The sequence below is a fragment of the Mauremys mutica genome, chromosome 20 (assembly GCF_020497125.1).
Source record: "Mauremys mutica isolate MM-2020 ecotype Southern chromosome 20, ASM2049712v1, whole genome shotgun sequence".
Lineage (NCBI taxonomy): Eukaryota > Metazoa > Chordata > Testudines > Geoemydidae > Mauremys > Mauremys mutica.
Genome location: NC_059091.1, coordinates 8,585,432 through 8,613,033, shown reverse-complemented (window position 1 = coordinate 8,613,033; position 27,602 = coordinate 8,585,432). Strand labels below are relative to the sequence as shown.

Here is a 27,602-nt window from a genome sequence, read left to right as displayed (position 1 = left end):
GCACTGGCAGAGCTCGGGGGGGGAAGCTCACAGCTTGGGTAATGGGGGGCTGTGGGTTGGGATTGAGGAGCGCCGGCAGAGCTGGGGGGGGGGGAGAGCCCAGGGCTGGGGTAACAGGAGGCTGCAGGTTGGGATTGAGGAGCACTGGCAGAGCTCGGGGGGAGCCCAGGGCTGGGATAATGGGGGGCCGCGGTCGGGATTGAGGAGCACCAGCAGAGCTGTGTGCTGTAGCCAGGGATTTGAATACACCATCTGTGGCCACAAAATGCAATTGAAGAATGTAGCAAGGGCACAGCCCCGCCGTGGGGGGAAGGTTGTGAGGGGCCATGGGGAAAGCGGGGAGGGAGACTCTCGGGTTTCACCCCTGTCCTGTGTCCCAGGCCGCAGGGAGCCAGAGAGGGTGGAGCCCATCGCTCACCTGCTGCTTGGCCAGGGCAGAAATTCAGTGGTGCTGGGATCTCCCTGCAGCTGCAGCCTTTCCGTCCGGGACCTGGGCAGGGTGCTGGGGATGGGGTGGGGGTGGGGGGCACAGATTCCCACAAAACAGATAGTTAGAGAAACCCCAAAACCAGAGTCCTTTGGGCCCGCGAACTGCAGGGAGCCCACGGGGGGAGGGGCAGATAGGAGCTGGGTGCGAGCCCAAGCGGGCCACAGAGCTTGGAATAGAGACCCCCAGGGCAAAGCTGGCCACTGCAGGGAGCAGGGTGGGGGCTCAGCAGGGGGCGCTCTCCCCTGGCAGTCAGTGGGGCACGGGGGGCACTGTGCTGCAGGGCGCAGGGTGGGGGCTCAGCAGGGGGCACTCTCCCCTGGCAGTCAGTGGGGCACGGGGGGCGCTGTGCTGCAGGGAGCAGGGTGGGGGCTCAGCAGGGGGCGCTCTCCCCTGGCAGTCAGTGGGGCACGGGGGGCGCTGTGCTGCAGGGAGCAGGGTGGGGGCTCAGCAGGGGGCGCTCTCCCCTGGCAGTCAGTGGGGCACGGGGGGCGCTGTGCTGCAGGGAGCAGGGTGGGGGCTCAGCAGGGGGCGCTCTCTCCTGGCAGTCAGTGGGGCACGGGGGGCGCTGTGCTGCAGGGAGCAGGGTGGGGGCTCAGCAGGGGGCGCTCTCTCCTGGCAGTCAGTGGGGCACGGGGGGCGCTGTGCTGCAGGGCGCGGGGTGGGGGCTCAGCAGGGGGCGCTCTCCCCTGGCAGTCAGTGGGACACGGGGGGCACTGTGCTGCAGGGCGCAGGGTGGGGGCTCAGCAGGGGGCACTCTCCCCTGGCAGTCAGTGGGACACGGGGGGCGCTGTGCTGCAGGGAGCAGGGTGGGGGCTCAGCAGGGGGCGCTCTCCCCTGGCAGTCAGTGGGGCACGGGGGGCGCTGTGCTGCAGGGCGCGGGGTGGGGGCTCAGCAGGGGGCGCTCTCCCCTGGCAGTCAGTGGGACACGGGGGGCGCTGTGCTGCAGGGAGCAGGGTGGGGGCTCAGCAGGGGGCGCTCTCACCTGGCAGTCAGTGGGGCACGGGGGCGCTGTGCTGCAGGGCGCGGGGTGGGGGCTCAGCAGGGGGCGCTCTCTCCTGGCAGTCAGTGGGGCACGGGGGGCGCTGTGCTGCAGGGCGCGGGGTGGGGGCTCAGCAGGGGGCGCTCTCCCCTGGCAGTCAGTGGGACACGGGGGGCACTGTGCTGCCGGGCGCAGGGGGGGGGCTCAGCAGGGGGCACTCTCCCCTGGCAGTCAGTGGGACACGGGGGGCGCTGTGCTGCAGGGAGCAGGGTGGGGGCTCAGCAGGGGGCGCTCTCCCCTGGCAGTCAGTGGGGCACGGGGGGCGCTGTGCTGCAGGGCGCGGGGTGGGGGCTCAGCAGGGGGCGCTCTCCCCTGGCAGTCAGTGGGACACGGGGGGCGCTGTGCTGCAGGGCGCAGGGTGGGGGCTCAGCAGGGGGCGCTCTCCCCTGGCAGTCAGTGGGGCACGGGGGGCGCTGTGCTGCAGGGCGCGGGGTGGGGGCTCAGCAGGGGGCGCTCTCCTCTGGTGCTCTTCCCTGGCACTAGGACTCTGGCAAGGGGGCCGTACTGCACGACTGGGGCCTGGTTCAGCCCCACAGGATCCATGGTCATTCCCGGGAGGAGCTGGGACCCCCATGCTCTGGCCTGACCCCACATTTCCCCTCCCCTCCCTCCACTCTGGGAAGTCTGGTCCCAGGGGCAGCGCCACGCAGCGGCCATCTGGGGGACAGGACAGGGCACTATTGCCAGATGGGGGAGGTTCCACCATCTGGCTGGATGGGGATCGCTCCCATCCCTTGCCCCTGCAAGCTCCGTCTGCCCTGAGCAACCGGAACCCCCCATCCCCCCCCCCCCAGCCTGAGTGGAGCAGGACCAGGGAGGCCTCTGGGGCAGGGGAGGGGCAGGCTCTGCAAAAGGTCATGAACTGAACTTGCTTCCGACACATTGGCGAGGCTTCTCTGGACTATCAGGCATGGAGATGTAGAGCAGGAGCTGTGGAGAGAACCCAGGAGTCCTGGCTCCCGTCCCCCCCCCCGCTCTAACCACTAGACCCTGCTCCCTCTCAGAGCCAGGGAGAGAACCCAGGAGTCCTGGCTCCCAGCCCCCCAGCTCTGCCCCTGGCTCTGCGGTTGATCCCCTCGATCTATGTGCTGTACGGGGCTTGGGCAGCGATGGAGTCAGTGCCCCCCACCCCCGCGTGTCCATGCCAGGCTGCCCGCTGGGCCGTGGGAGCCGGCGTGCCGACAGCTGTGGGGCCAGGGAGCCGAGCTGTCATCTCCCGTCACGCCTCCCCTAAGCCGGGCTCCCCGCCCACCCCCCCCGTCCCCCCGCCGCGCGCCTGCCCCACTTTTGAGCGCCTTTAATTGGCTGCTGTTCCCAGAGCCCGTTAGCGCCCGGGGAGGAGGGGCGGCTCCGAGCGGGCGGGGGGAGAAGGGACCCCGGGTTCTGTTCCCAGCCGAGCCCTGTCCGGACCCGGCGCCGGGGGCAGCAGCAGGGACCCGGCCTGCGCAGGTGAGCGCTCGGTGCCTGGCCCGGGAGCAGGCAGATTAACGGGACAATGGGCGGCTGGAGGCTCCTGTCATGCCTGTCAGGGTTGCTCAGCTCAGCACCAGCCACGCTTGGTAGCTGGACCCAGGCTGGCCCCCCCTGGCCTCCCCCCCCCCAGCACCGCTTTGCTCGGCGCTGCTGCGGCGATGACCGGGAGAGGGGCAGGCAGGGCGGGGGCTGCGGGGGGCAGAGGTCACCCCAGGGTGCTGGCCGGGGGCAGGGCTCTAGCTTGAGCAGTCGGAGCTCCGGGCAGGAGGCAGGGGAGGTGCTGTGGGAGAGGGGTGATCAGGCCCCTCCCACTGCCAGGCTGCTGTGTGACCCCTCCCTGGTGGCTGGGGGGCTGTTTACTGTGTCTGGGCGGTGGAGGGAGGGGAGCCTGGTCTCCACAGCGCCCCCTAGGGTAACATGCTGGCACTGAGCGTGGGCGAAGGGAGCCCTGTCGCCCTCTGGTGGCAGGGCCCGTGCAGGGGGCCAGGGCCCTGGGGGAGCGTGTCTCCCGGCCGGGGGGTGTGGGGCAGCCAGTCTCAGTGTCTCGCCCCAGCTGGGGGGTCACCTGGTCGCAGGGGTTACAGTGCATTGAGGCCTAGACGTGCCTCAGTGACAGCTCCCTGGTGACCAGTGCCAGGGACCCCGGCATCCGGGGAGGGCCGAGTCCCGGCGGGTGAGTCTCGCTAGGAGAACTGATGAATGGCTCCTTCTCGATGCCCAGAGCGGGGGCAGCGCCAGCCTGGAGCCTCGTCACTGATCCAAGGGGAGTGACCCCCGGGGGTGGGGACGGGCCTGGAGAGGCTGTGTGGCTTAGTCTGAGGGGCATTAGCAGAGCTGGGGGAGGGGCAGGGCTGGGATGGCAGGGGGCTGTGGGTCAGGATTGAGGGGCACCAGCCGAGCTGGGGGCAGGGCTGGGATAGCAGGGGGCTGCAGGTCGGGATTGAGGGGCACCGGCAGAGCTTGTGTGGGGCAGGGCTGGGATGGCAGGGGGCTGCAGGTCGGGATTGAGGGGCACCAGCAGAGCTGGGGGCAGGGCTGGGATGGCAGGAGGCTGCAGGTCGGGATTGAGGGGCACCGGCAGAGCTGGGGGCAGGGCTGGGATGGCAGGGGGCTACAGGTCGGGATTGAGGGGCACCAGCAGAGCTGGGGGCAGGGCTGGGATAGCAGGGGGCTGCAGGTCGGGATTGAGGGGCATCGGCAGAGCTGGGGCCAGGGCTGGGATGGCAGGAGGCTGCAGGTTGGGATTGAGGGGCACTGGCAGAGCTTGTGTGGGGCAGGGCTGGGATGGCAGGGGGCTGCAGGTCGGGATTGAGGGGCACTGGCAGAGCTTGTGTGGGGCAGGGCTGGGATGGCAGGGGGCTGCAGGTCGGGATTGAGGGGCACCAGCAGAGCTGGGGGCAGGGCTGGGATGGCAGGGGGCTGCGGGTCGGGTTCTGCAGGCTCATCTCTGATGCAGACTGGGGGGCACAGATTGCCGCCCCTGCACTCAGGTATCTGGCGCTGTCAGGTTCATAGGCTTAACTGGTGCCCGGTGTGTGGTGCTGGCACAGCGGGTGCATGTCTCAGCGTGGCGCGGTCTGTGCCCCAGGGAGGCGGGAGATGGTTTCAGCCCCTTTTGCAAGGGGCACTGGGTGCCAGTGGTGGGAGAAGAGGCAGTGAGCAGCAACAGTGGGGTCCTTCTCAGCATCTTCCAATTGGGCCATTGCAACAGAGGGGAAACAGAGGCAGGGATGTGCCTAGCACATTGTACAGCTGGGGACGGAACCCAGGAGTCCTGACTCTCAGCCCCCCTGCTCTAGCCACTAGACCTCACTCCCCTCCCAGAGCCGGGGATAGAACCCAGGAGTCCCACCCACCACTTCACTCTCTGCCCATCCTTGGGACTTGGGGACAGCCCTGCCCATCACACCCGCGCCCACACGCAGCCTCTGGGGAGCTAACAGCCTAGAGACCCGTCCCAAGCCCCAGCCTTGCGCCCTCACCCCCGAGACCCTGTCAGAGCAGCCACCCCCCCCCCCATGGGAATTGTGGTGTCGTTTTTTATTAATGCATCGAGCAGCCTCGTTAGGGGAGCCGGTCTCATTAGCTGCCCCACCCCCAGAGGGGGACCCTTGGTGCAGGGGTCTTTGCCTGGGGGTCTGGGCAGGGCTCATGACTCCGGCTATGCCAGCCCCCTCCTGCCTTCCCGGGTAGCACCACAGCTGCCTTTGGGTCCTGTGCTACTGCAGGGCTCTGAGCTGGGCGGGGGACACTCAGGGGGCTGGTGGGGCTGAAAGCTGCTCCCCTCCCCTGCTACATCCCAGGCCCTCAGCCCCCCAGCATCACCCCCAGGTGTCCCCTGGCCCCCACCCAGGCATCTCACCAATGTGCCGCCCCCAGCAGCCGCAGAGCTGCGCTGAGCCATGGCAGCAGCACTGGTACCCAACCTGATCCTTTAGCAGCTCCCCCTGGCTAGAGCCCAACACACTGGATTGACCCAGCAGACTGTAAGGGGCCCAGCCAGTAGGGGGCTCTGTAGGGGGCGCTGTGCTGCAGGGAGCAGTGTGGAGGGTCAGCAGGGGGCGCTGTGCTGCAGGGAGTGGGGGGGGATTAGCAGGGGGCGCTGTGCTGCAGAGAGCAGGGTGGGGGCTCAGCAGGGGGCACTGTGCTGCAGGGAATGGGGGGGATCAGCAGGGGGCGCTGTGCTGCAGGGAATGGGGGGGATCAGCAGGGGGCGCTGTGCTGCAGGGAGCAGGGGGAGTCAGCAGGGGGCGCTGTGCTGCAGGGATCGGGGGGGAGTCAGCAGGGGGCGCTGTGCTGCAGGGAGCAGGGCGGGGGTGAGCAGGGGGTGCTTTGCTGCACAGACTGGGGTGGGCCATTGCAGGGATCAATGCTCCTGAGAGATACCCAAGGGCCGTGATCCCCAGTTGTGGTGTTGCCACAGAACCGGGCTCCTCCCGAGAGCAGCTGTTCCTGTGCCCAGCCACATTCGAAGTGCCCCGCCGGGGAGGGCCCCTGGTTCAGGGCAGAAGGGGCAGCGCGTCCCCCATGTCTCTGCTTCCCAGTGCTCAGCCGTTGAGGCCAGGGGTGACTTGCGTGGATCCCGACAGCACAGGGTGGGGTGGCCCTGTGTGGGGTGGGAGCTGCTCCCCCCGCCCCCAGCAAATGAAGCTCCGAATGTCACCTGCGCCTTTTGCGTTGTGTCTGCCCCGTGCATCTATGGGCGATGGGTAACCCCCTCAGGCTGGGGGCTCCGAGTCCTGGTCCCCGCCCGCTCTCATGAGGTGCCTTCAAGGGGAAGCAGGTGGTGCAGATTCCATCTCTGGCCATTGCTCCCCGGCTCTGTTCCTGCAGGGCGTTGCTGCGGATGGATCAGTGGCTGTCGTGCTCCACCCCAGAGCAGGCTGCAGGGCAGTGCAGATCCCTCCGTGGAACGTGCTTTGGGGTGGAGAAAAGTCGTTACCTTAAGGACAGGGACTAATTAGCGCTTGTCACCAGGCCCGGTGCAACCATTTAGGCGACCTAGGCGGTCGCCTAGAGCACTGGGATTTGGGGGGGCGCCATTTTCTTCAGCAGCGACCGGGGCGGCCGGATCTTCGGCCACCCCTGTCGCCGCCAGCATTTAGGTGGAGGGAACTGGGGCAGGGGAGCGCGGGGAGGGCTGCCTGCAGCAAGTAAGGGGGGGGAGGCAGCATGCAGGGGAATTCCTTGCCCCAGCTCACCCCTGCCCCGCCTCCTCCCTGAGCACACCGTGGCTGTATCACTTCTCCCAACTCCCAGGCTTGCGGCGCCTAAGCTGATTGGCGCCGCAAGCCTGGGAGGCGGGAGAAGTGAAGCAGCGACAGCGTGCTCGGGGTGCTCGTGCTCGTGCATGGAGCAGGGTGGGTGCCTTAGGGCGGAGAGCTGATGTGGGGGGGGCCTCAGGGTGGGGGCGCGGGGGTGGGGCGCAAGGTGGAAGTTTCGCCTAGGGCGTGAAACATCCTTGCACCGGCCCTGCTTGTCACTGAGGAAGGGAGGGAGTCCCTTGTGCTGTGTATGCCCTGGCTGTACATGGAGGGGGCCGGCTGTGCTCATTGGGAGCTGCTGTGCAGAGGCGGGGGAGTCAGTTCCCCTTTGTGGGCAGCAGGAGCTGAGCTGTGAATAGGAGCTGGAGGGAAGCAGCATCTCTCTGGCCTGCGAAAGCGGATCCAACCCTGCTGTGCCCGGCCCAGGGGCTGGGAGGTTCCATGCTGCTGGGGCCGAGAAGCGAGTGCTCAGGGGAGGCGTGCGGCTGGCCGTTGGGACGGCTGTGATGATCAGGGTGAGTGTAACCGGCTGGGCTTGAACCTGGGGCGCTGGGCTAGAAGCAAGGGCTCTGCTGTTGGCGCTGCGGGAGTAGCTCTGTTAGCTGGCAGCAGTGGCAATAGGTTGTTATCTTCACTTGGCCCAGCCATTGGAGGAGGAGATTTTCCAAGCATGTTGTGGGGGAACCAGCTAATGAGATTTCACAGGCTGAAAACAGCCGATGAGAGAGGCAGGCTGGGCTTGTGCTGCCCTGGGCTGGGGGGCTTGGGGGACTGGGCCCAAGAGGTCACTGAATCTCTTGGTCTGCACTGAAAGGTTACCGTGGCCAAGCCCCCAGTGAAAACTCACCCCTGGCCCGTGGGGCTTGGCCGACCTCCCGTCACTGGAGACGCAGCCGAAGAGCCGCATGGGGAGGGGGGCGCAGAGCCCCCCGGCTGCATCGGGGGGAATTGGGGAGAATGATGTTCCTTCCTTCATCTTGTCTATCCAGACCCTGAGCTCTGTGGGGTGGGGCTGTTGGGGGGAAGGGGGAACACAGCAGCCAGGTGCTAATAGCAGCAGCAGCCCCTCCAATAACAGGTGGCTCAACCCCCCCCCACGCCCCCAATTTTCAGATCCGAGGTTCTCAAAACTTAATACTTAGGTCCCTGGTCGGGCTCAGCCAGCACCAAGCCATGCCGGCTCGGCTCTAAAGCAGCAGCAAGCCACGCTGGCACGGAGCTAAGCCAGCAGCAAGCCACGCCGGCTCGGAGCTAAGCCAACAGCAAGCCACGCCGGCTCGGAGCTAAGCCAGCAGCAAGCCATGCCGGCTCAGCCCTAAAGCTGCAGCAAGCCACGCCGGCTCGGAGCTAAGCCAACAGCAAGCCACAGTGGCACAGAGCTAAAGCAGCAGCAAGCCACGGTGGCTTGGAGCTAAAGCAGCAGCAAACCACGCCGGCTTGGAGCTAAGCCAGCAGCAAGCCACGCCGGCTCGGTGCTAAAGCAGCAGCAAGCCACGCCGGCTCGGCGCTAAAGCAGCAGCGAGCCACGCCGGCTCGGCGCTATAGCAGCAGCGAGCCACGCCGGCACGGAGCTAAAGCAGCAGCAAGCCATGCCGGCTCGGCGCTAAAGCAGCAGCAAACCACGCTGGCTCGGTGCTAAAGCAGCAGCAAGTCACGCCGGCTCGGTGCTAAGCCAGCAGCAAGCCACGCCGGCTCGGCACTAAAGCAGCAGCAAGCCACGCCGGCTCAGTGCTAAAGCAGCAAGCCACGCCGGCTCGGCGCTAAAGCAGCAGCAAGCCACGCCGGCTCGGCGCTAAAGCAGCAGCAAGTCACGCCGGCTCGGCGCTAAAGCAGCAGCAAGTCACGCCGGCTCGGCGCTAAAGCAGCAGCAAACCACGCTGGCTCGGTGCTAAAGCAGCAGCAAGTCACGCCGGCTCGGTGCTAAGCCAGCAGCAAGCCACACCGGCTCGGCACTAAAGCAGCAGCAAGCCACGCCGGCTCAGTGCTAAAGCAGCAAGCCACGCCGGCTCGGCGCTAAAGCAGCAGCAAGCCACGCCGGCTCGGCGCTAAAGCAGCAGCAAGCCACGCCGGCTCGGCGCTAAAGCAGCAGCAAGTCACGCCGGCTCGGCGCTAAAGCAGCAGCAAGTCACGCCGGCTCGGCGCTAAAGCAGCAGCAAGCCACGCCGGCTCGGTGCTAAAGCAGCAAGCCACGCCGGCTCGGCGCTAAAGCAGCAGCAAGTCACGCCGGCTCGGAGCTAAAGCAGCAGCAAGCCACGCCGGCTCGGCGCTAAAGCAGCAAGCCACGCCGGCTCGGCGCTAAAGCAGCAAGCCACGCCGGCTCGGAGCTAAGCCAGCAGCAAGCCACGCCGGCTCGGCGCTAAAGCAGCAGCAAGTCACGCCGGCTCGGAGCTAAAGCAGCAGCAAGTAACGCCGGCTCGGAGCTAAAGCAACTGCCACGCCGGCTGCTTCCCAGCCCCGATTTCACAGCAATGTGTGGGATTACGAGGGCTTTGTCATTAACTGTCATCACCCAGCTCTGCTGCGTGGCCTCCTCTCTGAACACCCGCTTCTGCCCGATCCCAGACCTGGCCATCCCGTCGCAGCCTCTGGCGCTACCATGGGGCGGGGGGCTGGAGCTCCCGTTACTGGAGGGGCTGCTGCTCTTAGCACCTGGCTGCAGGATGCTTTGTGCCTCCCCCGGCTCCCCTGAGGGAGCTCGGAGCTGCCCCAGCAGCCCTGGCGCTGCAGCATCCCGCCACATCAGGAAACCGCCTTGGGCTTGGCACTCTGCCTGCCCTGCGGCCTCCCAGCGTAGGGTGGCCACTTCCCTTTGGGGTAACCTGCAGGATGTTCTCCTACCCCCCAGCACAGGGTCAGCGTGGCACGCAGGGAGCCGCGTGGCACGCAGGGAGCCGCGTGGCTTTATGACACCACGCCCTAGATGCAAATTTAGGGAGGGAGCCATTCGGTTTCCCCATTTCCCCACAGGGGAGCCAGAGAGCAGATGCAGATTAGCTGGGCAGCAGGTAGGTGCAGTGGCGCACGCCGCCTCCACTTCACCTGCAGAGGGTGCCAGGAGTGTCCGTTCCCCAGGCCGGCTAGCGGTGGTGTGGACGTGCAGCGCCCGGCGCCGGCGCCCACTCACAGACCCCAGCAGGGTTTGCTGCAGGGAGCTCGGTGCCTGGGTCTGCAGCATGTTCAGGCCGGGCAGGTCCCTCCCAGCCCCATCACGTTTCACAACCCGGCAGTCTGGCGGCCGAACCCCGGGGGACGGGGACGGGGTTTGCAGGAACAAGGGGCAAGTGCTGGGGTGGGAATTCAGATCAGCCCTGGGGCCTTTCTCCCGACTCCCCCTCCCTCCCCCCCCGGGCCTTGGGGCCCTTCTCCCGACCCCCGCAGCTGGCTCCTTTGCAGAAACCCGGCCCTCTCCCTCCTTCCTATTTTCCAGCCCGAGGTCGTGGCGCTTGGCCTGGTGGCGCCATTGCTGTAGTTGTGACAACCCCCAGCCCGGTGGGCCCAGCTCAGAGCCCGGGGGGGCTGGGTTCCTTGGCGAACACTGCAGGGCCCTAGAGAGTGGGGGTCTTGCTGCCCCAGCTGGGCTCAGAGCCCAGGCCTGCGTACCGCGAGTACCGCGACCCGGGCTGGAACCGGGCTGCTGCTCCTGGCTGCGCTGGGGAAGTGCCGGTTAGCGGCACAAGAGCCGTGCGGGGGCCTGGCAGCCGCGCCCTCCGGGGCACAGCCCCTTGGGTCTCTGCTGACCCCGGCGCCCCCGAGACGGGGGATCAGAAACCAGGACATTGTCTGGCTCCGTGACTGAACTGGGGGGGGAGGGGTCGCGCCCTGTACCAGAGCCAGGGTCAGGAGCCAGCATGGACTCGATGAGGGGGTGCTCTAGTGGGGAGGGATAGGGTGCGGAGGAGGGGAGGACTCCGGGTTAGATGGACCCATTGCTCTGCCTGGGCATGGCAGGCAGGGGAGCAGTGGGTACTCAGGGAGAAGGATCTGATCTGGTATCAGAGGGGTAGCCGTGTTAGTCTGGATCTGTAAAAGCAGCAAAGAATCCTGTGGCACCTTATAGACTAACAGACGTTTTGCAGCATGAGCTTTCGTGGGTGAACACCCACTTCTTCAGATGCAAGATCTGATCTGGGGCACTAGTGGTGGAAGGGCCAGGCTGTTGGGCCCATGGGGCTGATCGGGGCGGGGGAGGGAGGGATACCGGGCTCTTGGGCCCATGGGGCTGACCTGGGGATGGCGGGGAGGGAGAGATACCAGGCTATTGCACCCCTGGGACTGATCGGCGGGGGGGCGGGAGGCGGGAGGGATACCGGGCTATTGGGTCCCTGGGGCTGACTGGTGGGGGGAGGGGGGAGGGATACCGGGCTGTTGGGCCCATGGGGCTGATCGGGGGGGGGGGGGAAGGAGGGATACCAGGCTATTGCGTCCCTGGGGCTGATGGGGGGGGGGGAGGGAGGGATACCGGGCTGTTGGGCCCATGGGGCTGACCGTGATGGTTTGGCTCTCGCTGGCAGATCCCAGGCCTCGCCAGCGGGTGGGGGGCTCTCTGGTGATGCTAGCGCAGGGGTCGGCAGCCTTTCAGCAGTGGGGTGCTGAGTCTTCATTTATTCACTCTAGTTTAAGGTTTCACGTGCCAGTCATACATTTTAACGTTTTTAGAAGGTCTCTTTCTCTAAGTCTATAATATTTAACTAAACTATTGTTGTATGTAAAGTAAATAAGGTTTTTAAAATGTTTAAGAAGCTTCATTTAAAATTAAATTAAAATGCAGAGCCCCCCCCCGGGCCGGTGGCCAGGACCTGGGCAGTATGAGTGCCGCTGAAAATCAGCTCGCATGCCGCCTTTGGCATGCGTGCCATAGGTTGCCTACCCCTGGGCTAGGTTGCGGGAGGGGAGGGGATGCCCCCTAGGCAGAGACACCCCCCTGAGCCTGGGACCCCAGGTTGGGAGTGGGGGGAGAGTTGCAAAGGGCTTTGCAGCTTTTGGGCAGGAATTTCTGCTGCACCGCCACCAAGACAGGAGAGGGGGTCGCAGCCTGGAGCCCGTGTCTGTGCAGAGTAGGGGAGGGGATTAAAGAGCTCGGCTCCATGGGGCCTTTCTGGAGCCGAAGAGATCCGGACACACCCAGACAGGCCTCTCGCCCGGCCCTGCCCAGACGGGCGCCTCTCACCCAGCCACACCCAGACGGGTGCCACTTGCCCCGGCCCTCCCAGCCTGTGCTGCACTCAGGCGGGCACGTGTTCCCCGCCACACATGCTAACATGCAACCCCCACTCATGTTCACATGCAAGGGCAAAAATACGCTTACACACATGTGTGCACTGTCCCCCGAGTGCTGCGCAGTCCCATCCCATAATCCCCTGCTATCCCATCCCTGGGCTCCCCCACACCCAGCTCTGCCGGTGCCCCTCAGTCCCGACCCACAGCCCCCAACATGCATTCGTTTGGCTTGCTGTGACGGCCCAGCACGGTCAGGGTTAACTCCCGCTTGGTCTCTGAGTCCCTTCCCGGCTGGGCCAGGCGCCGCCGGCTGGTGGGGGCCGTGAGCAGCACACGCCCGCACCCAGGGGACTTGTTCTGTCCCTGGCCCCGTGGCCAATGCACCTGGGTGCTGCAACCAGGGAGCCGGTCCCGGCCTGGCACAGACCGGCCCAGGAGGCTCAGGCCTGGATCCTGCCTGTTCTGACCAGGCCAGAGCCCCTTGCCCTGTCCTGGGGGCTCCCTCTGCAGGCGGGTCAGGCCAGGGGGGCTGGAACAATTTGTATAGTGGGGGCTGAGAGCCACTGAACCAAACTGTAAGCCCTGTATAGGATGGAAACCACTTTGAGCCTGGGGTGAGCCCCCACCGCCCCCCAGTTCCAGCCTCTATAGGCCATAGGGTGACCAGATAACAAGTGTGAAAAATCGGGGGGGGGGGGGGGGGAATTGGCACCTGTATAAGAAAAAGCCCCAAAGATCGCGACTGTCCCTATAAAATCGGGACATCTGGTCACCCTAATGGGCCAGGCCGTCCCCCAGGCTGGTTTAGTGTGTGTGGGAGCCTGGCGCCCCCTGGTGTCCAGCTGCAGGTTGCAGCTGCTGCTCCCAGAGCCGGTGGTTTGGGAGCTGAACGTCGGATCCCTGCGGGTGATGGGGAAACTCCCCCTCCCCATTGCAGACGTGGCTCCCGCTGCGCCCCCCCCCCCATGCTGCTCCTAACGCTCTCTCCTTGTCTCTTGTCTAGGGAGCCTGAGCCGGGCGGCCCCGCTCCCCGCCATGCTGCGCGCGCCCCCCGCCATGATCCAGCCGCCGCTGGACATCAAACACTTCCTACCCGTCCCCCTGGAGGCGCAGCCAGCCGTGGGCCTGTTCCCGGGATTCAGCACGGTAAGGCCCTGGCTGCCACCATGCCCTGCCCTGCAGGCTCGGGTAGGACTCTGCCTCACTTCTCCGCTTTCCCCTCCCCCTGTCCAGGGCTGGGGAACCCCCGAAAGCAGGGGAGACGGGGATGCACCTGGGCGGAGCGGGGAGGGACAGGGATCCTGGCCCGTGGCAGGGCTGGGGGCTCTGAGAGATATAGCTGGGAGGTGTTAGAGCACAGAGCCCCGCCAAGTGGATTTACCAAGGGCTTTAGGTGCCCGTACCCCACACATCCCCTCCCCCTCCAGCATGCCCATGGTCCCCTGCCCCCCCCATCAGAGTGCCCAGGCCCCACGCGTCCCCTGCCCCAGGGGTGCCATACCTTGTACATCCCCTGCCCCCCAGGGGGTGCTGTTGTATTAGTTTAAATGGAATATAGGGGTCCAGTGAGTGCAAGGGGTGAGCAGGGCCGCCCAGAGGATTCAGGGGGCCTGGGGCAGAGCGGGGGAGCTGCGGTGCTTGTACTCAGCCGGCGGCGGTCCGGGTCTTCGGCAGCATTGCAGCAGTGGGGGGCCCTTCGGTCGCTCCGCGTCTTCGGCAGCACTGAAGGGCCCCCCGCTGCCAAAATGTTGCTGAAGACCCGGACCGCCGCAGGGCCAGGGCTCGCGGGGCCCCTGCAGGGCCCGGGGCCTGGGGCAAATTGCCCCACTTGCCCCCCCGCGGGCAGCCCTGGGCTTGAGCATGCCCCAGTCTGGGTCCAGCATCCGACAAGGTTCGGGGTTTGGTTATCAGAGCTCTCCGCTGGGCAGTGCCGTAGCAAACGCCCCGGGAGCAGCCCGGGAAGCCTGTATGAAAGCCCAGGGGAAGAAGAAAAGCCAGGGAAAGCCTTTGAGCTGTAAAGGTATTAGAGGCTTTTCTCAGACCAGCGCCCCTTGATGCCCGGCCCCAGCCCTTCAGCTCCTGAACGGACCAGCCACGGGAGTAACCGGCCTTTGGCCGGGGGACGGAGCCGCCGGCTGAGCTGGGCTGGAGCTGCCGCTGCTGTTGTCAAAGTCCCATCCCGTTTCCCTGCAGACAAAACAAAACATAACAAAACAAACGCCCACAGAGGGAAGGAGACCAGCAGCGTCTCTCTCCTCTGCAGTGTTACGTCCTGGCCCACGGGCTGATGAGCCAGGCCAAGCCCCGGCAAACGTGGGGCATTGCTCTTCTCTTCCCCTGGGCACAGGCTTGCAGCCGTGTTGCAAAATACAGTCTCTTGGCAGCCAAGCCAGACTCTGGCGAGCCAGACGGGAAACAGGGAGGCGAGGGAAGAGGAGCAGGAAGATGGGGAAGGGAAAGAGACACATGGCAGCAGGGGGCGCGGGGGGCCAGGCACAAAGTCTCGTGTCCCATGTGGTGGTTGGGATTTAGCTGGAGGTGTTGATGGCAGTGGGTCCCCCTCTGGGCATGTCCATGTGTCCCCGGACCGGGCAGACAGGCAGTGGGTCCCCCTCTGGGCGTGTCCATGTGTCCCCGGCAGGGGCGGCTCTAGGCACCAGCAAAACAAGCTGGTGCCTAGGGCGGCAAAATCTAGGGGGCGTCCTTTGCGGCCGGGGGGGGGCAGCAGGCTGGGCCGGCGGACCTGCCGCAGTCATGCCTGTGGGAGGTCCACCGGAGCCCCGGGAGCAGCGGACCTGCCGCAGGCGTGACTGCGGAGGGGGCGCTCGGCCGGCGGCTCCAGTGGACCTCCCGCAGGCATGACTGCGGACGGTTCGCTGGTCCCGCGGCTCGGCTGGACCTCCCGCAGGCATGCCTGCGGCAGCTCAACCAGAGCCGCCGGCCCCGCGAGCCGTCCGCAGCTGCGGGAGGTCCAGCCGAACCGCGCGACCAGCGGACCCTCTGCAGTCATGCCCGCGGGAGGTCCGCTGCTCCCGCGGCTCGGGGGCGCCTCCCGGGCATGACTGCTTGGGGCGGCCAAAAACGTAGAGCCGCCCCTGGTCCCCGGACCGGGCAGACAGGCAGTGGGTCCCCCTCTGGGCGTGTCCATGTGTCCCCAGACCGGGCAGACAGGCAGTGGGTCCCCCTCTGGGCGTGTCCATGAGGCCTCGGGCCGAGCAGACAGGCAGTGGTCCCCCTCTGGGCGTGTCCATGAGGCCCCGGACCGGGCAGACAGGCAGTGGGTCCCCCTCTGGGCGTGTCCATGTGTCCCCAGACCGGGCAGACAGGCAGTGGGTCCCTCTCTGGGCGTGTCCATGAGGCCCCGGGCTGGGCAGACAGGCAGTGGGTCCCCCTCTGGGCGTGTCCATGTGTCCCCGGACCGGGCAGACAGGCAGTGGGTCCCCCTCTGGGCGTGTCCATGTGTCCCCAGACCGGGCAGACAGGCAGTGGGTCCCCCTCTGGGCGTGTCCATGAGGCCCCGGGCCGAGCAGACAGGCAGTGGGTCCCCCTCTGGGCGTGTCCATGAGGCCCCGGGCTGGGCAGACAGGCAGTGGGTCCCCCTCTGGGCGTGTCCATGAGGCCCTGGACTGGGCAGACAGGCAGTGGGTCCCCCTCTGGGCGTGTCCATGAGGCCCCGGGCTGGGCAGACAGGCAGTGGGTCCCCCTCTGGGCGTGTCCATGAGGCCCTGGACTGGGCAGACAGGCAGTGGGTCCCCCTCTGGGCGTGTCCACGTGCCCCGGGCTGGGCAGACAGGCAGTGGGTCCCCCCCAGGGCGTGTCTACGTGCCCCAGCCCAGGCAGACAGGCAGTGGGTCCCCCTCTGGGCGTGTCCATGAGCCCCTGGCCCAGGCAGACAGGCAGTGGGTCCCCCTCGGGCATGTCCACGTGCCCCGGCCCAGGCAGACAGGCAGTGGGTCCCCCTCTGGGCGTGTCCACGTGCCCCGGGCTGGGCAGACAGGCAGTGGGTCCCTCTCTGGGCGTGTCCATGAGCCCCTGGCCCAGGCAGACCCGCTTGCGCTAACGAGCAGTGTGGACAGAGACTCAGGCCAGCCACCCGAGCTCAGACCCACGGGCTGGCATGGCTCAGGAGCCTGAAGTGCCGCCTGTGTTCAGCGCACACGAGAGCAGGGCTGCCTGGGCTGTGGGCTGGCTCCTGGCTCGGTGTTGCCGTGGCCTCTCTGGCCCAGGCTGGCTGGGGCGTCTGTCAGGGTCGGCAGGGTGCTGGTGGGTCCCATGGCAGCCAGGATGGCACCGCTCGCCCCTTCCCCTCCTTTCAGCCAGTCACGTCCATCCGGCTGCACCCCCAGCCCCACCCCCGGCCTCCAAAGGCTCTTCCTTTACGGAGCCCAACACTAGGGAGTGGTGGGGGGGACTCGCCAGTGCCCCCATTCACTTGTCCACCACTTAGGCCTAATTTCCGACACATCAGTGCTGGGGGGCTGGTTTCCAGCCCCACGCGGCTCCGGGTCCCGGGCGGGATCTTCACACGCCCTGGAGTTCGAGCCCGGGGCCTGGTCAGTCCAAGCCAGCGTCTCGATCGCCCTTGTTCAGCCTTTCCCATGACTGGGATGGTTGTGGGCATTCGTCCCACTGCCCTGCCCTGCCCTTGGGGGAGCCCTGTCCCCACAGCCCAGCCAGGCTTGGCCCATAGGCCTGGCCTCAGCTGGGGCCCGGCTGCACCCCCTTGGCAGAGACTCACCCAGGACCCCAGACTCCAGCTGTGGGGAAGGTGCTGCTGGCACCGCGTGCCCTGGGCTGGGCTCCAGGGGGCAGGGCCCCTCGCCCAGCCCCCCAGAGCCTTGCTGTGGCACATACCCAGTGCTGGGGTGATGGGACATTGCTGAGTCACGCTCAGCTCGTAACACCCATTAACTGGAGCCAGGCTCCGCCCCACAGAGAGCGGGCAGCCGACAGCAGGGAAAGGTCCCCACTCTGGGATAACGCTGGCCCAGAACCCTGAGGGCCTGAGAAGCCACGGCCAGGGCCCACTAGCCACCCTGGCATTTTATAGCCACAGGAGGCAGCTAGTGTCTGTCTGTCTAGCGGTCGGTGCCGGGGCAGTGGGGCTAGGACTCTGTGCCCACCATGCCTGACTGGCCTTGCCCCTCTGTCCCCAGCTTGGGGCTGGGGTTGACCCCACAGCTCTCTCTCTGCCAGCCCTGGGGTGCTCTTGCCAGCCTGGTCCAGGTCTGTGGGGCAAGGTGGTCCCAGGAGGGCGCAGTGTCAGCCATGGGACACCAAACGAGCATTCTCCTTTGGGTGGCGTGTTGGCACTTTAAGGGGGTGTAGCATTACCTCATGCCCGCTATCTGGAAACGAGCTCTTTAGAGGCATGAGGGCCCAGATGCCGTGGTGACGGGCAACTCAGGGAGAAGGGACTTCGGCAATCTGGCTTCCACTTCAAATACCCTGTTGGAAGATGGGCAAAAAATACCCAACCCCTGATTGTTAGACAACTGGAGAGCACTGGAGAGCAGGACAACTGGGTTCTATCCATGGGCATGGAGTGGGGGCTCATGGCTTAGAGCAGGGAGGCTTGGCATCAGGACTCCTGGGTCCTTTTCCTGGCTCTGGGCGGGGAGTGTGGATTAAAGTGGGGTGGGGGTGTCTGGGAGTCGGGACTCCTGGGTTCAATTTACGGCTCTGGAAGAGCAGTGGAGTCTGGTAGGTTAGAGCGGTGTGTGTGTGTGTTGGGGTGTGTGTGTGGGGGGGCTCGCTTTACCGATTAGAGGTGGGATAACTGAAGCACGTATGTTTGGCACAGTTAATCTGAAAGGTGATGTGGCTGAGTGGATAAGGCTTGTGTCTGCTGTAATAAGAGACTCAGATTCGGTTCCCAGCTGGCTTCAGCTCACCGTGTGTAACCTCGCTAGTAGCATCGCTAAAATGGGGATCTAATGCTGGTGAATATTGAGAACTGTTAAGTGTGCAGAAGAATCCCTAGGAGTCAGTAGAGGTGAGACCAGAACTGAGGCCACCTGGCTCCCAGCTTAGTGTCTGGCTCAGTGTGTGCAGAGCCCTGCTTGGCATTGGGGCAGAACATCCACTGTGGAGTATTTTACAAAACCCAGTTCCCTTGAGGGCTCCAGCCAGGACTGGAACAGAGGTGGGGGCTGCGGTTCAGGAGAGGGGGCACTGGCAGGGCTGGGGGCATTGTGCTGGATCTGTTCCTAGGGTCCCCGTGAAGTAGACGGGCCTGCCATGCTCTCCCAACTGGCTTGCAGAACTTAGCCTGCTGCCCATCACCCTCGTCTCTGGGCATCTGCCTTCCGCACCGCACAGATCAGCAGCTGCTGGGGCACCTTACTGGGTCTGTCTCTCCTTTTCGGGGGGCTGCTTGGGGTGGTCTTGGCGTGTTTGTGTTCTGGGGTCGTTTGGTTTGGGTTTGGTTTTAAAAGTTTTAAAGTCCCTTTGGACTCTGCTGGCCTTCCCGTAGCGTGCGTCCAGCCAGCACTGAAATGCAGCCGCCTCTGGGACGAGTGTGGCACAGGCAGTGTTCAACAGACGCAACGGGGGGTCCAGCATCCCTGTGGAACCCCAGCTAAGTGGGAAGGCAGAAGGGAGCCCGGGCCCTGGGCAAACACCGAGCTGAGGATCTGGCCCAGCTTCAGAGCGGGGATGAGAGGCGGCTGTGTTGGGTGGCTGAGGCTCAGGGATCGGAGGCTGCCGGACGTCTGCCCGTAGAGTTAGTGCAGAGAGCTGAGCGCTCCCGAGCCCACTGCTGACCCCATAACCGTGCAGCAGCTACTGCTCCGCTGGGCACAGGAGCCGCAGCACGGGGAGAGGCCACTGGTCTGGGACTCCTGCAGCCGGGGACGGGAACATCCTGCTGTCCCTGGCTGCCAAGCTTAGGGCAGCTCCCTGGGCAACATTTTATGTAAGGAGAACGTTTGTATGTTTGCCCCTAAATTGCATATGGGGAAAAATGGGGGGCGGCTCCTGCAGGGGACCAGATCTGGGGCAGTTCTGACTCCCTGACGGCCCCAGCAGCTCCCAGCTGAGTTGGTCCATTAGTTCAAAGCACTGGGGAGAGTTTGTGATGTAGGAGCTGGAGCTGCGACCCCCCCCCCAGCCCACCTCACTGCTGAACGTCCCTCGATAATCCCTGCTGCGCTGGGCTGATCCAGGCGGAGACCAGCAGGCCAAGGGCTCTGTGTCTCACTAGCGACGCCCCGAGGCAGCCGGTCCCCCACGCTGACCTCCCCGCTGGACAGAGCTGGCTCTCAGGAAAGACCCATTTATTAAACCCGGTTCTGCTCTCTGGGGAGCTGGCCCAGCCCGGCCTCCGCTCTCTGATCCCAGCAAACCGCTAAGGAGGGGCCCCTCCCTCTTCTGAACGAGCTGTCAGGACTCACCCATTAACCAAAACACTCAGAATACACCAGTAAAACAAACAGTGACCTCACCTCTGAACACAACCCTCCCCAAAGCACAGCCACTTCACAGGCACCGTTCCTTATGCCTGTCTCCCCGGCCCAGCCCAGCAGGCTACCACCTTCCGGAGGGGAATAGCTGCAGACAGCTGGGTGCTGGGATCGCAGAGGATCATCCTCGAGCAGGCGACAAACCACATGGCACCCCAGCTGCACACAGGTATTTGTGACCGGGCTGGGGCCGAGGCTGCCGGGCTCTGGCAGCAGGGTGCAGCTGACTGTTAAAGGCCCCATCGCCAGTGTAACGATGGGACTGGGCCCTCTGCAAGGCAGGAGCCTGGGCTCTCTGGCACTAAAAGCGCAAGCTGCTGCCACTCGAGTTAAAGGACAACACCCAGCGGCAGATTCCTAAACCTCCCCTTGCGATCTGGCCGCTGGAAAGGGACGGAAACCCGTCTGTCGTCATGTGGGGCAGACAAGCACATAACATGGCAGCGCCCCCTGAAAGGCAGCATGGCAAAGTGGGTGCAGCTGTTTTAGAGTCCTGGGTTCTCTCCCTGAAGTTACCTTGTCCAGCCCCTCAGCTGCCTTGAGGGAGGGAGCTGCCTCCGTCGCAGAGGGGGGCTCTGAGGATCGGTGGTGAGGGGTGCAGAAGACTCGAGCACAGTCTGGAGAAGGGCTGGGAGTTCGCTGCTCTTCTCCAGGCTAGGGGCTGTGCGGAGCAGTGGTGTAGCTAGGACAGGAAACCTGGGTGGGCCCCGACTTTCAGGTGGGCAGGCAATGAAGGGGTAGGAGGGATGGGGGGCTTGCCTCCCCCCAGCCCCTCTACCGCTTAGCAGGTGCCAGAAGATGAGGCTGCGCAGGGCACACTGGCTGCAGGGCTCACCCATGGGGCAGAGGAGAGCCCCACCACGGTTCGAACTCCACCCCGGCTCAGTGTCTGTCTGCCCAGCTGGCCGCTGCTCCGGTCTCCGGCCCCAGCACTAGCCCTACCCAGACCTGCCCTGACAATCTCCCCCCTTCCCCCCCAACCTGGGACAACTCCCTCCCTCCCAGTCTGTGGATTTGGGGGGCTTTTGCCCTGATTTGGGTGGGCCTGGTGCAGAGAAGGACTCTCCATCTGTAGGCATTTCACTGGGCCTGCACGACAGCCCTTGACTGATGCACAAGTGTCATGAGCGCTGTCTGACCAGCAGGGAGCCTCGACAGCCGTGTGCCATGGGAAACCGCTGAATTCGCCTTTTTACACTTTGTGAAAAAAGAGAAACATCTGAACCTTGTTTAGCGAGTCTCCATTAGCCGGCTCCCTGTATTCACCGAACTGGGGCTGACAGCCTGGCTCTGAGCAACCAGACTCGGGCCGTCAGCCCTGGGTGGCAGAGTTTGGGCCGTGGGTCCTGAGCAGCTCAGTTCAGGCTGTGGGGCTCCGGGGCGCCGGGCTCCAACTGTCAGGTGAAGGCCAAGCCCTGCCGTGTGAGGCTGACAGCAGGAGCCCCATGGCCCAGGGCTGAAGCTGTCCGGATTATCTGAATTTTTGATTATCCGATCTGGGCCCGGTCCCCTTAGATCGGACAAACGGGGTTCACGGGGTTCCATTGGTCCCTCCCGTCTTGTGGTAGGGAAAGTAAAGTTCCATGTTTCATTTTAATTGAGGAAAAACACAGATTTTTATGGTTTTTTTTAATCTGAGATTTTTTTTTTTTTTTAAATGACGGAAAACTGGGTTCCCTGCTTCTCAGCCACCCTGTGTGTGGGGGGAGGGGGGATTGCACGGCCCAGCAGCTTTAGGCAGCGAGGACCCTTCCTGTCTCTCTCACTTGTGCTGAGGCCCGGGAGCCCCTGGCTCGGTGCGGGGAACCGGCCAGCCCCACACAGGGAGGTCTGGGAGAAGCATGCGTTCATCAGGCCTCAGCCCACGGGAGGGGCCGCTGTTGCTGTAGATCAGAGGCCCATTACATTAGCGGTTATGTATAGATTAAAATAATATATGAGCTCTTGGTGTAGCAGATGCCTGGCTTCCACGAGGGCCTGATTAGATCATTATGGCACCCGGCCGGCTCCCCGCCCAGCTGTGCTAGCTACACCTGAGCTCCCCCCCCTCCAGGCACCCCAGCAGGAGCAGGCTGCACCCACACAGCAGAGGGGCCACAGAATGACTCGGCCCGTCCTCGTCTAGTGCGTTGGGGGGAGCCCAGGGCCCCCTGCCGTCTCAGGCTGCTGCATGGCAGGGGGGTCCCGGTGTGGGTCAGCGGTGTGGGGGGGTGTAGGGAGCAGGAAGCTTGGCTCTCCCCGCCTGAACCCTCCCTCTCCCCGCTGGCCAGCGGCTGGTAAGTGGGTGGAACGAGGCCCTTGGGGGCTGGCACTGCCCAGGCTGGCTGAAGCCAGAGGCAAAGTGTTTGGCGAAATGGGTTGAGCCCTGTAGGACCCCCGCCCCCGCCATAGGGACCAGTCCCGTCCCCGCAGTTACCCCACGTCCCCCCTGGAAAGGCCGGCAGGCCTCAGCCGCCATCTGGGCCAGGGCTCTCAGGCCCCCAACGTTGCAGAGGGATCGCGGCTGGTTCAGATGCGGCCGGGGCAGTTGGGGTCCAGCAGGGGCATTGCCCCCCCCCCGCCAGCGCAGCTCCGGTGGGGCGGATTGTAGCGCCCGGTCTCTGTTCAGCCCCGGCCCGGCTGGACTCTGCCCCGGGGCTGGCCCGGGCTGAGCGCTCACCGCCCTGCCCCGGGTGCCCCCGTGGGCGGAGCGCACGGCCCGGGCCCGCGGCTCCTGCCCCGGGCGGAGCGCAGCTGGCGGCGCGCCGGGGTGGGCGCCTCTTGCTCGCTCCGCCCCGGCCCGGCGGCTCCGCCCGCTGCCGGGCTGCGCCGGGGACTCGGCCGGGATCAGCGCCGCGGCGGGGCTGGGGGAGCGCGGCGTCGCCCCCGGCGGGCGGGGTAAGGGGCCGCGACGCGACGCGTTGCGGGACCGGCTCGCCGGAGGCTGCTCCTGGGGAGCGCGGCCCCGCGGGGGGGCGGCAGGTGTCCCGGACTCGGGGGGGGGAGTCCGGCTCCCGATCCCCCCCCCCCGATCTCCTTCCCCCCCCCAGCGCGTTCATCCCCCTGGGTCCCTGCCCAGCCCCGCAGGCCGGTCCCCCGCGCCCTTCTCCGGCCCCCGCTCCGCCCTCCCCGGCTCCCCGCATCCACCTGCGCCCCCTTTCCGGGGCCCGCAGCCCCCCGCTCCCCTTGTACCCCTCCCCGCAGCCCACTGCGCTCCGTCTGCCTCGCTGCAGCGCCCCCTGGCTCCCCGCAGCCCCCCCCCCCCCAGTTCCTTTCCTGATGGCTGTTTTGCTAATTTATTTCTGAGACGCAGACCGTGTTTCCCGTCTCCCCTGAGCTCGGGTCAGCCGGGGTGTCACCACCCCACACCCTCCTCGAGGTCCCTTCACGGCGACCTCCAAGCGCTAGGCAGCCCCTCCTGCGGCAGCACTGCAGACTGCCCTGAGGGGATCCCCCCACTCCCACAGCGAGGTAGGGATCCCCCCACGGCAGAGCCCTCCCAGCTCCCTTAACAGCATCCCTAGCTGTATCCGTGATCAGCCCAGCGGTTTGGTGTCTGGGGGGTGGGAAGTACCTTTAACTCTCAGGAAGCCCCAGGGGGTGCTCGCCTGTTCTGCTTTCCTCACAGCCCCCTCTGTGGGTTTTCACAGGGGCTGGGGGAGGTTTGTAAGCATGCGTTGATGCCCTTTGCTTCACGGCCCCCAGGCAGGTGGAGAATTGCCCCTGTTTTACAGCTAGGGAAACTGAGGCACGGAGGTGGACTCACCCAAGGTCACTCAGGTGATACTGGCCTGTCAGGGTGCTGAGCACACACGATCCCAGCTGTAAGGGGGTGCAACCCCTCTGGAAATCCATCCCTGGGACCCCCTGAGCATAGTGATCCCCAGACCCCTGCCCTAGCCACTGAACCCCACTCCCCTCCCAGAGCTGGGAACAGAACCCAGGAGTCCTGACTCCCGGTTCCTTCCCTAAGCACTAGACTGCACTCCCCTTCCCATAGGTAAGGCTAGAACCCAGGCATCCTGGCTCCCAGGCTTCTGCTCTGTGCAGTGACAGAAGGTCTCAGAGGTGAGTGCGTGAGGAACGTGTTGGGGGGGGGGCTCTGTGTGAAAGTGGAACCGCAGGGGGCTTGTGGGGAGCACTTGCCAAGAGGGGCCTTTCCCAGGCGGCCGTGCGAGCCCATCTGGGCGAAGAGCCCTCTGCTAGACGGGCGTCTCTGCTAAAGCTCTTGAGAGCTGGCAGCCCTGGTGGTAATTCCCCTCCCCACCCCCAGAGGGGATGGCTCCTGCCCCTCGGCCAGGGGCTGTGCGGGGAACTGCAGCAGATCCCCCCCCCCACCCCCACGAAGGAGCCATTATAAACCGGCCCAGTCCCTGCTTGCTGGCAGCGATTCCCCCGACTCTGGCTCCTGAGAACCCAAACGCTGCGTGACGGGTAATTGAGCTCCAATCGCTCCGGCCTGCTGGCTCCGCGTTGCTGTGCCTGCTTTTAGAGGTGGGGTGAACTGAAGCCGAGAGAGGGGAAGGGATTGGCCAGGAATAGAACCCAGGAGTCCGGGCTCCCAGCTCCTCCTCTCGCTGCTCCCGCGCCGTGGTCTCACACTGCCTGTTACGCAGGCTCCTGTCCAGGGAATCCCAGGCCAGACGGTCGGCCGGGGGAAGAGCTGAGGAGGCAGAGCGATGCCGAGAGGCGGCTCCGGAGCTGCAATGGAGGATGCTCTTGCGCCGAGAGGGGCTGGGGACAGGAGCAGACAGAGAAGGCAGAGTGCAGCAGGGGCGAGTCCTTGGGCCGGTTTCTTTGGAACAGGGGCAGGGCAGGAGACGACTTGGGCAGGGCCATTAGCGCATCTAATCATGGCCAGGAACATGCAAGGAGCTGCCCTGCTCCGGCCTGGGAGACGGGTCAGCGCCAGGGGAGCTATTCCTGGCTCTGGGTTTATTCCAAGCCATTATCGACTAGCCCTGGGGGTTTGCTTGCTGGCTGTCGGTAACAAGATGTAGGCACATCCCCTCCCCGGTGGCCAGCACCGTGCTCCATAGGCTGCGTGATGCCTGTGGCCCCGCTCACGGAGCCAGCCGCTGGTCTCCATTCTGCTGCCCCCATTCCCAGGGCTGGGTTTCTGCTGGGCGGGAGCGTGGGAGGGGAATCGTCACACGCTTCCAGGTCCCCTTGCCGAGCTGTGGAATCCCGAGGGCTGTTAATAATGAGATGGGCTGTTTTAATGTGCCTGTGAAATCTCACCAGAGCCCGAGGGTCTTGTGGCTGTTTGTGCCCCAGTGAAATGCAGCCACCTCTGGGGTGGAGCTCTGCAGACAGCAGCGAGGAGAGGGGGAGCCTCTGGCAGAGCAGGCAGGGGCAGGATTCAAAGTGGGCCTCCTAGGTGTGCCATGACTCTACCAGCCTGTGCCACCCTGTGGAACTGTATTTTGCTAATCCACTCAGAGGTGCCCGCACCAGGCACTGACCGAGAAAGACAGGCCCAGCCATGTCGGGGGGAACTAGCCAATGATATTACCCCTGGGGAGCTCTCAGCTTAGCCTCGCTCCCTTAAAGCAAGTGAAACCAGCCCTCCCTCCCATGCCAGCCTGTCTCCTCCCACTGCCCAGGAAGCCTTATCTGATGGCTAGAGCACAGGGCTGGGAGTCAGGACTCCTGGGGTCTATCCCCAGTTCTGGGAGGAGGGTGAGGTCTAGTGGTTAGAGCAGGGGGCTGGGAGTCAGGACTCCTGGGGTCTGTTCCTGGCTCATGCTGTGACTATGGCTCATCTGTCCCAAGGGGGTAACGGAGCCTCCTGGCGTCAGAGTGCAGGGCTCTGCTTCCCCGTTCGCAAAGTGCTGTGAGGGCCTGTCCCGGATCCCAGGATCGGTGCCACACCCCAGCTTTGGGACAGGCCCTTGGAGGGACCCCTTTAATGTGCTGGACTCCCAGAGGGTCTCACTTCCTCCAGGGCAGCCATGGGGCCTCCCGGCCTCCTGAGACTGACCCTCGGGGCTCCAGCCCACCTGGTGCAGCCGGGTCCCCTCCTCAGGGCCGGACGCCCCTCCCCCAGCCCAGCACTGGAGTCCTCAGCCCGGGGCCCCGCCAGGCTGTAGGTCAGGCGCTGTCTGCCTGCCTGTCTGCCCTCCTTGGTGAGAGCCTCGACCCCCAGCAGCCAGCTCGGATCCACACACCTTCCCTGTCCTTTGTTCTCTGCTGGGTCTGTGCCCAGCTTCCCCAGGGGTGAGGGGGTGGAATCCATCTCCCTGGGGCGCTGGGTGTCAGCGCACTGGGGTTTGGCTTCGCCATTGTCTTCACGGATTCTCCATTGATAAGGGGCTGCCTCAGCCAGTCCTTGTTAATGGCCCATCCTGGCTCAGGCAGCTGGCGACATTGGTAGCTAGGTCTCCCTGCCTGCCCTAAGAGCAAACAGTCCCTTCCCCCACCGGGTGGCCATGCGAAATACAGGGGAAACTGAGGCACGCAGAGGCTTCCAAAAACATCATAGAAAATTCCCCCTTGGGGCTCTGGGCCGGGCGGGGAAGGGGTTTGAGCCCAGCCCTAGGCTGTTTGCGGGACTTGGGCCACACTGCTGGGCTGGATGGGGGGACAGCAGCCCATCCGGTGAGGTTTGAAAGTGTTTGGCTGCTAATCGAGACGTGGCAGGAGGCTCTCCCATGGGAGCGAGTCCAGGACTGGGCTGCCATGGCTAAAGAGAGGAGCCCTAGGCCGGATTTCACCATCACGGAGGGACCAGGGTCCTCTCCTAAGGGCGGGTGGGAAGTCAGGCAGGGCTGTGGGAGCTGGCTGCCCTTGTGATACTAGCATCCAGGGGGCTGCTCCGGGCTGGGCCATTGACACATCCTGGCAATGGTAGGAACAGCCCAGCCCAGGTGGGTCTGTGCAGGACCCTGCTCAGCCTGTTCCTGGTGGTACGGTCCCTGTGATATCCCAGCTTGTGTGGGTAGGAGACGTGCTGCCCCCTAGGGACTGGGCCTGCTACTGTGCTGTGGAGCTGGAGGCCTGGGTTCTAGTCCCAGCTAGGGCTGGTAACGCCTGGGTGGGGCCTGGAGCATGCGGGACAGTTAAATCAAGGGGGGCTGAGACCCCTCGTCTGCCCAGGGGTGGGGGCTGTGACCCAGTAGCTTGGGGCAGGGGTTAGTTTCATGCTGCGGGGACGGACCAGGAAGAGCAGCTGAGCCTTCCCAGGGTGGATGGGAGCTCGGCACCCCCTGGCTGGCGGTTAGGGCAGCGGCTATGTCAGGACTCCTGGGTTCCCTTCCCGTCTCTGCCACTGGCTTGGGGTGACCTTGGACTGTGCTTGGGACTGAGAGGTGGAGGACATGGGCATGGGGGCCGGGACTGCTCCCCTTTGGCCAGGGTTCCCTCACCCTGGCCGAAGAGGATGTTGGTGTGGGAGCAGAAGGGCCAGGGCCCCCAGTGGTGCTGGGCTTGGTGCAGACGAGGGGCCGGAAGCCGTGTGGGGAGCTTGTCCCTGGGGGTGCAGCCTAGCAGGGATCCCCTCCCAGAGGCTGCAGTCGGTGTGAAAGGGCCTTGGCAGCCCCAGAGCTTGTTCCTTTCCCTGCATTGCAGGTCCGGGGCCTCCAGGCTTTGCTGCCACACATGCATCCCCCTCCCTTAGCAGCCAGCGGGCGTCCCTCCCTCAGGGCCGGATCCTCTCACCCCCGAGCGGCCCCACTGCAGGGGCTGGCTCTGCAGGCTCCCAAAGTCACCTTTCCAGGCTGCACCAGGCTGACAGTGCATCTCCCTCATCTGGTGCAGGTGACTCTGGCACAGGCCTCAGTGCTCCTGGGGTGGGGGGAGCAGAGCCGGGGCTGGAGGGGGGAGCAAATCTGGGGCTCCACAGGGCAGGGTAAGTGGGGGGAACAGATCCGGGGCTCAGCAGGACGGGGGGGAGTAGAGCCGGGGCTCTGTGGGCAGGGGGAGTGGAGCTGGGGCTCGGTGGGGTGGGGGAGGAGCTGGGGCTTGGCAGGGCAGGGGGGAGCAGGTCTAGGGTTCCATGGGGCAGGGGGGGAGCAGGTCTGGGGAGCGGAGCTGGGGCTCTGCGGGATTGGGGGGAGCGGGGCTGGGGCTCTGCGGGATTTGGGGGAGCGGAGCTGGGGCTCTGCGGGGCTGGGGGGGAGCGGGGCTGGGGCTCTGTGGGATTGGGGGGAGCGGCGCTGGGGCTCGGTAGGGTGTGG

General features: G+C 65.4%; 1 protein-coding gene across 6 annotated transcripts in view; it reads left to right on the top strand.

Moving 5' to 3' along the window:
- ZNF385A (zinc finger protein 385A) overlaps positions 1 to 27,602 on the top strand; it is a 78,934-nt gene that overhangs the window by 16,553 nt on the left and 34,779 nt on the right. The window contains exons 1-2 of one of the 6 annotated variants that reach the window (XM_044995680.1): positions 7,229 to 7,281; positions 12,987 to 13,171. In XM_044995680.1, coding sequence (XP_044851615.1) covers positions 13,019 to 13,171 — 153 coding nt within the window. In that variant the 5' untranslated portion in view covers positions 7,229 to 7,281; positions 12,987 to 13,018. Of the gene's footprint in view, positions 1 to 7,228; positions 7,282 to 12,986; positions 13,172 to 22,263; positions 22,324 to 23,841; positions 23,860 to 23,896; positions 23,920 to 27,602 lie in introns of those variants that run through there. The other 5 variants (XM_044995679.1, XM_044995678.1, XM_044995683.1 and 2 more) reach the window with 5 other exon arrangements.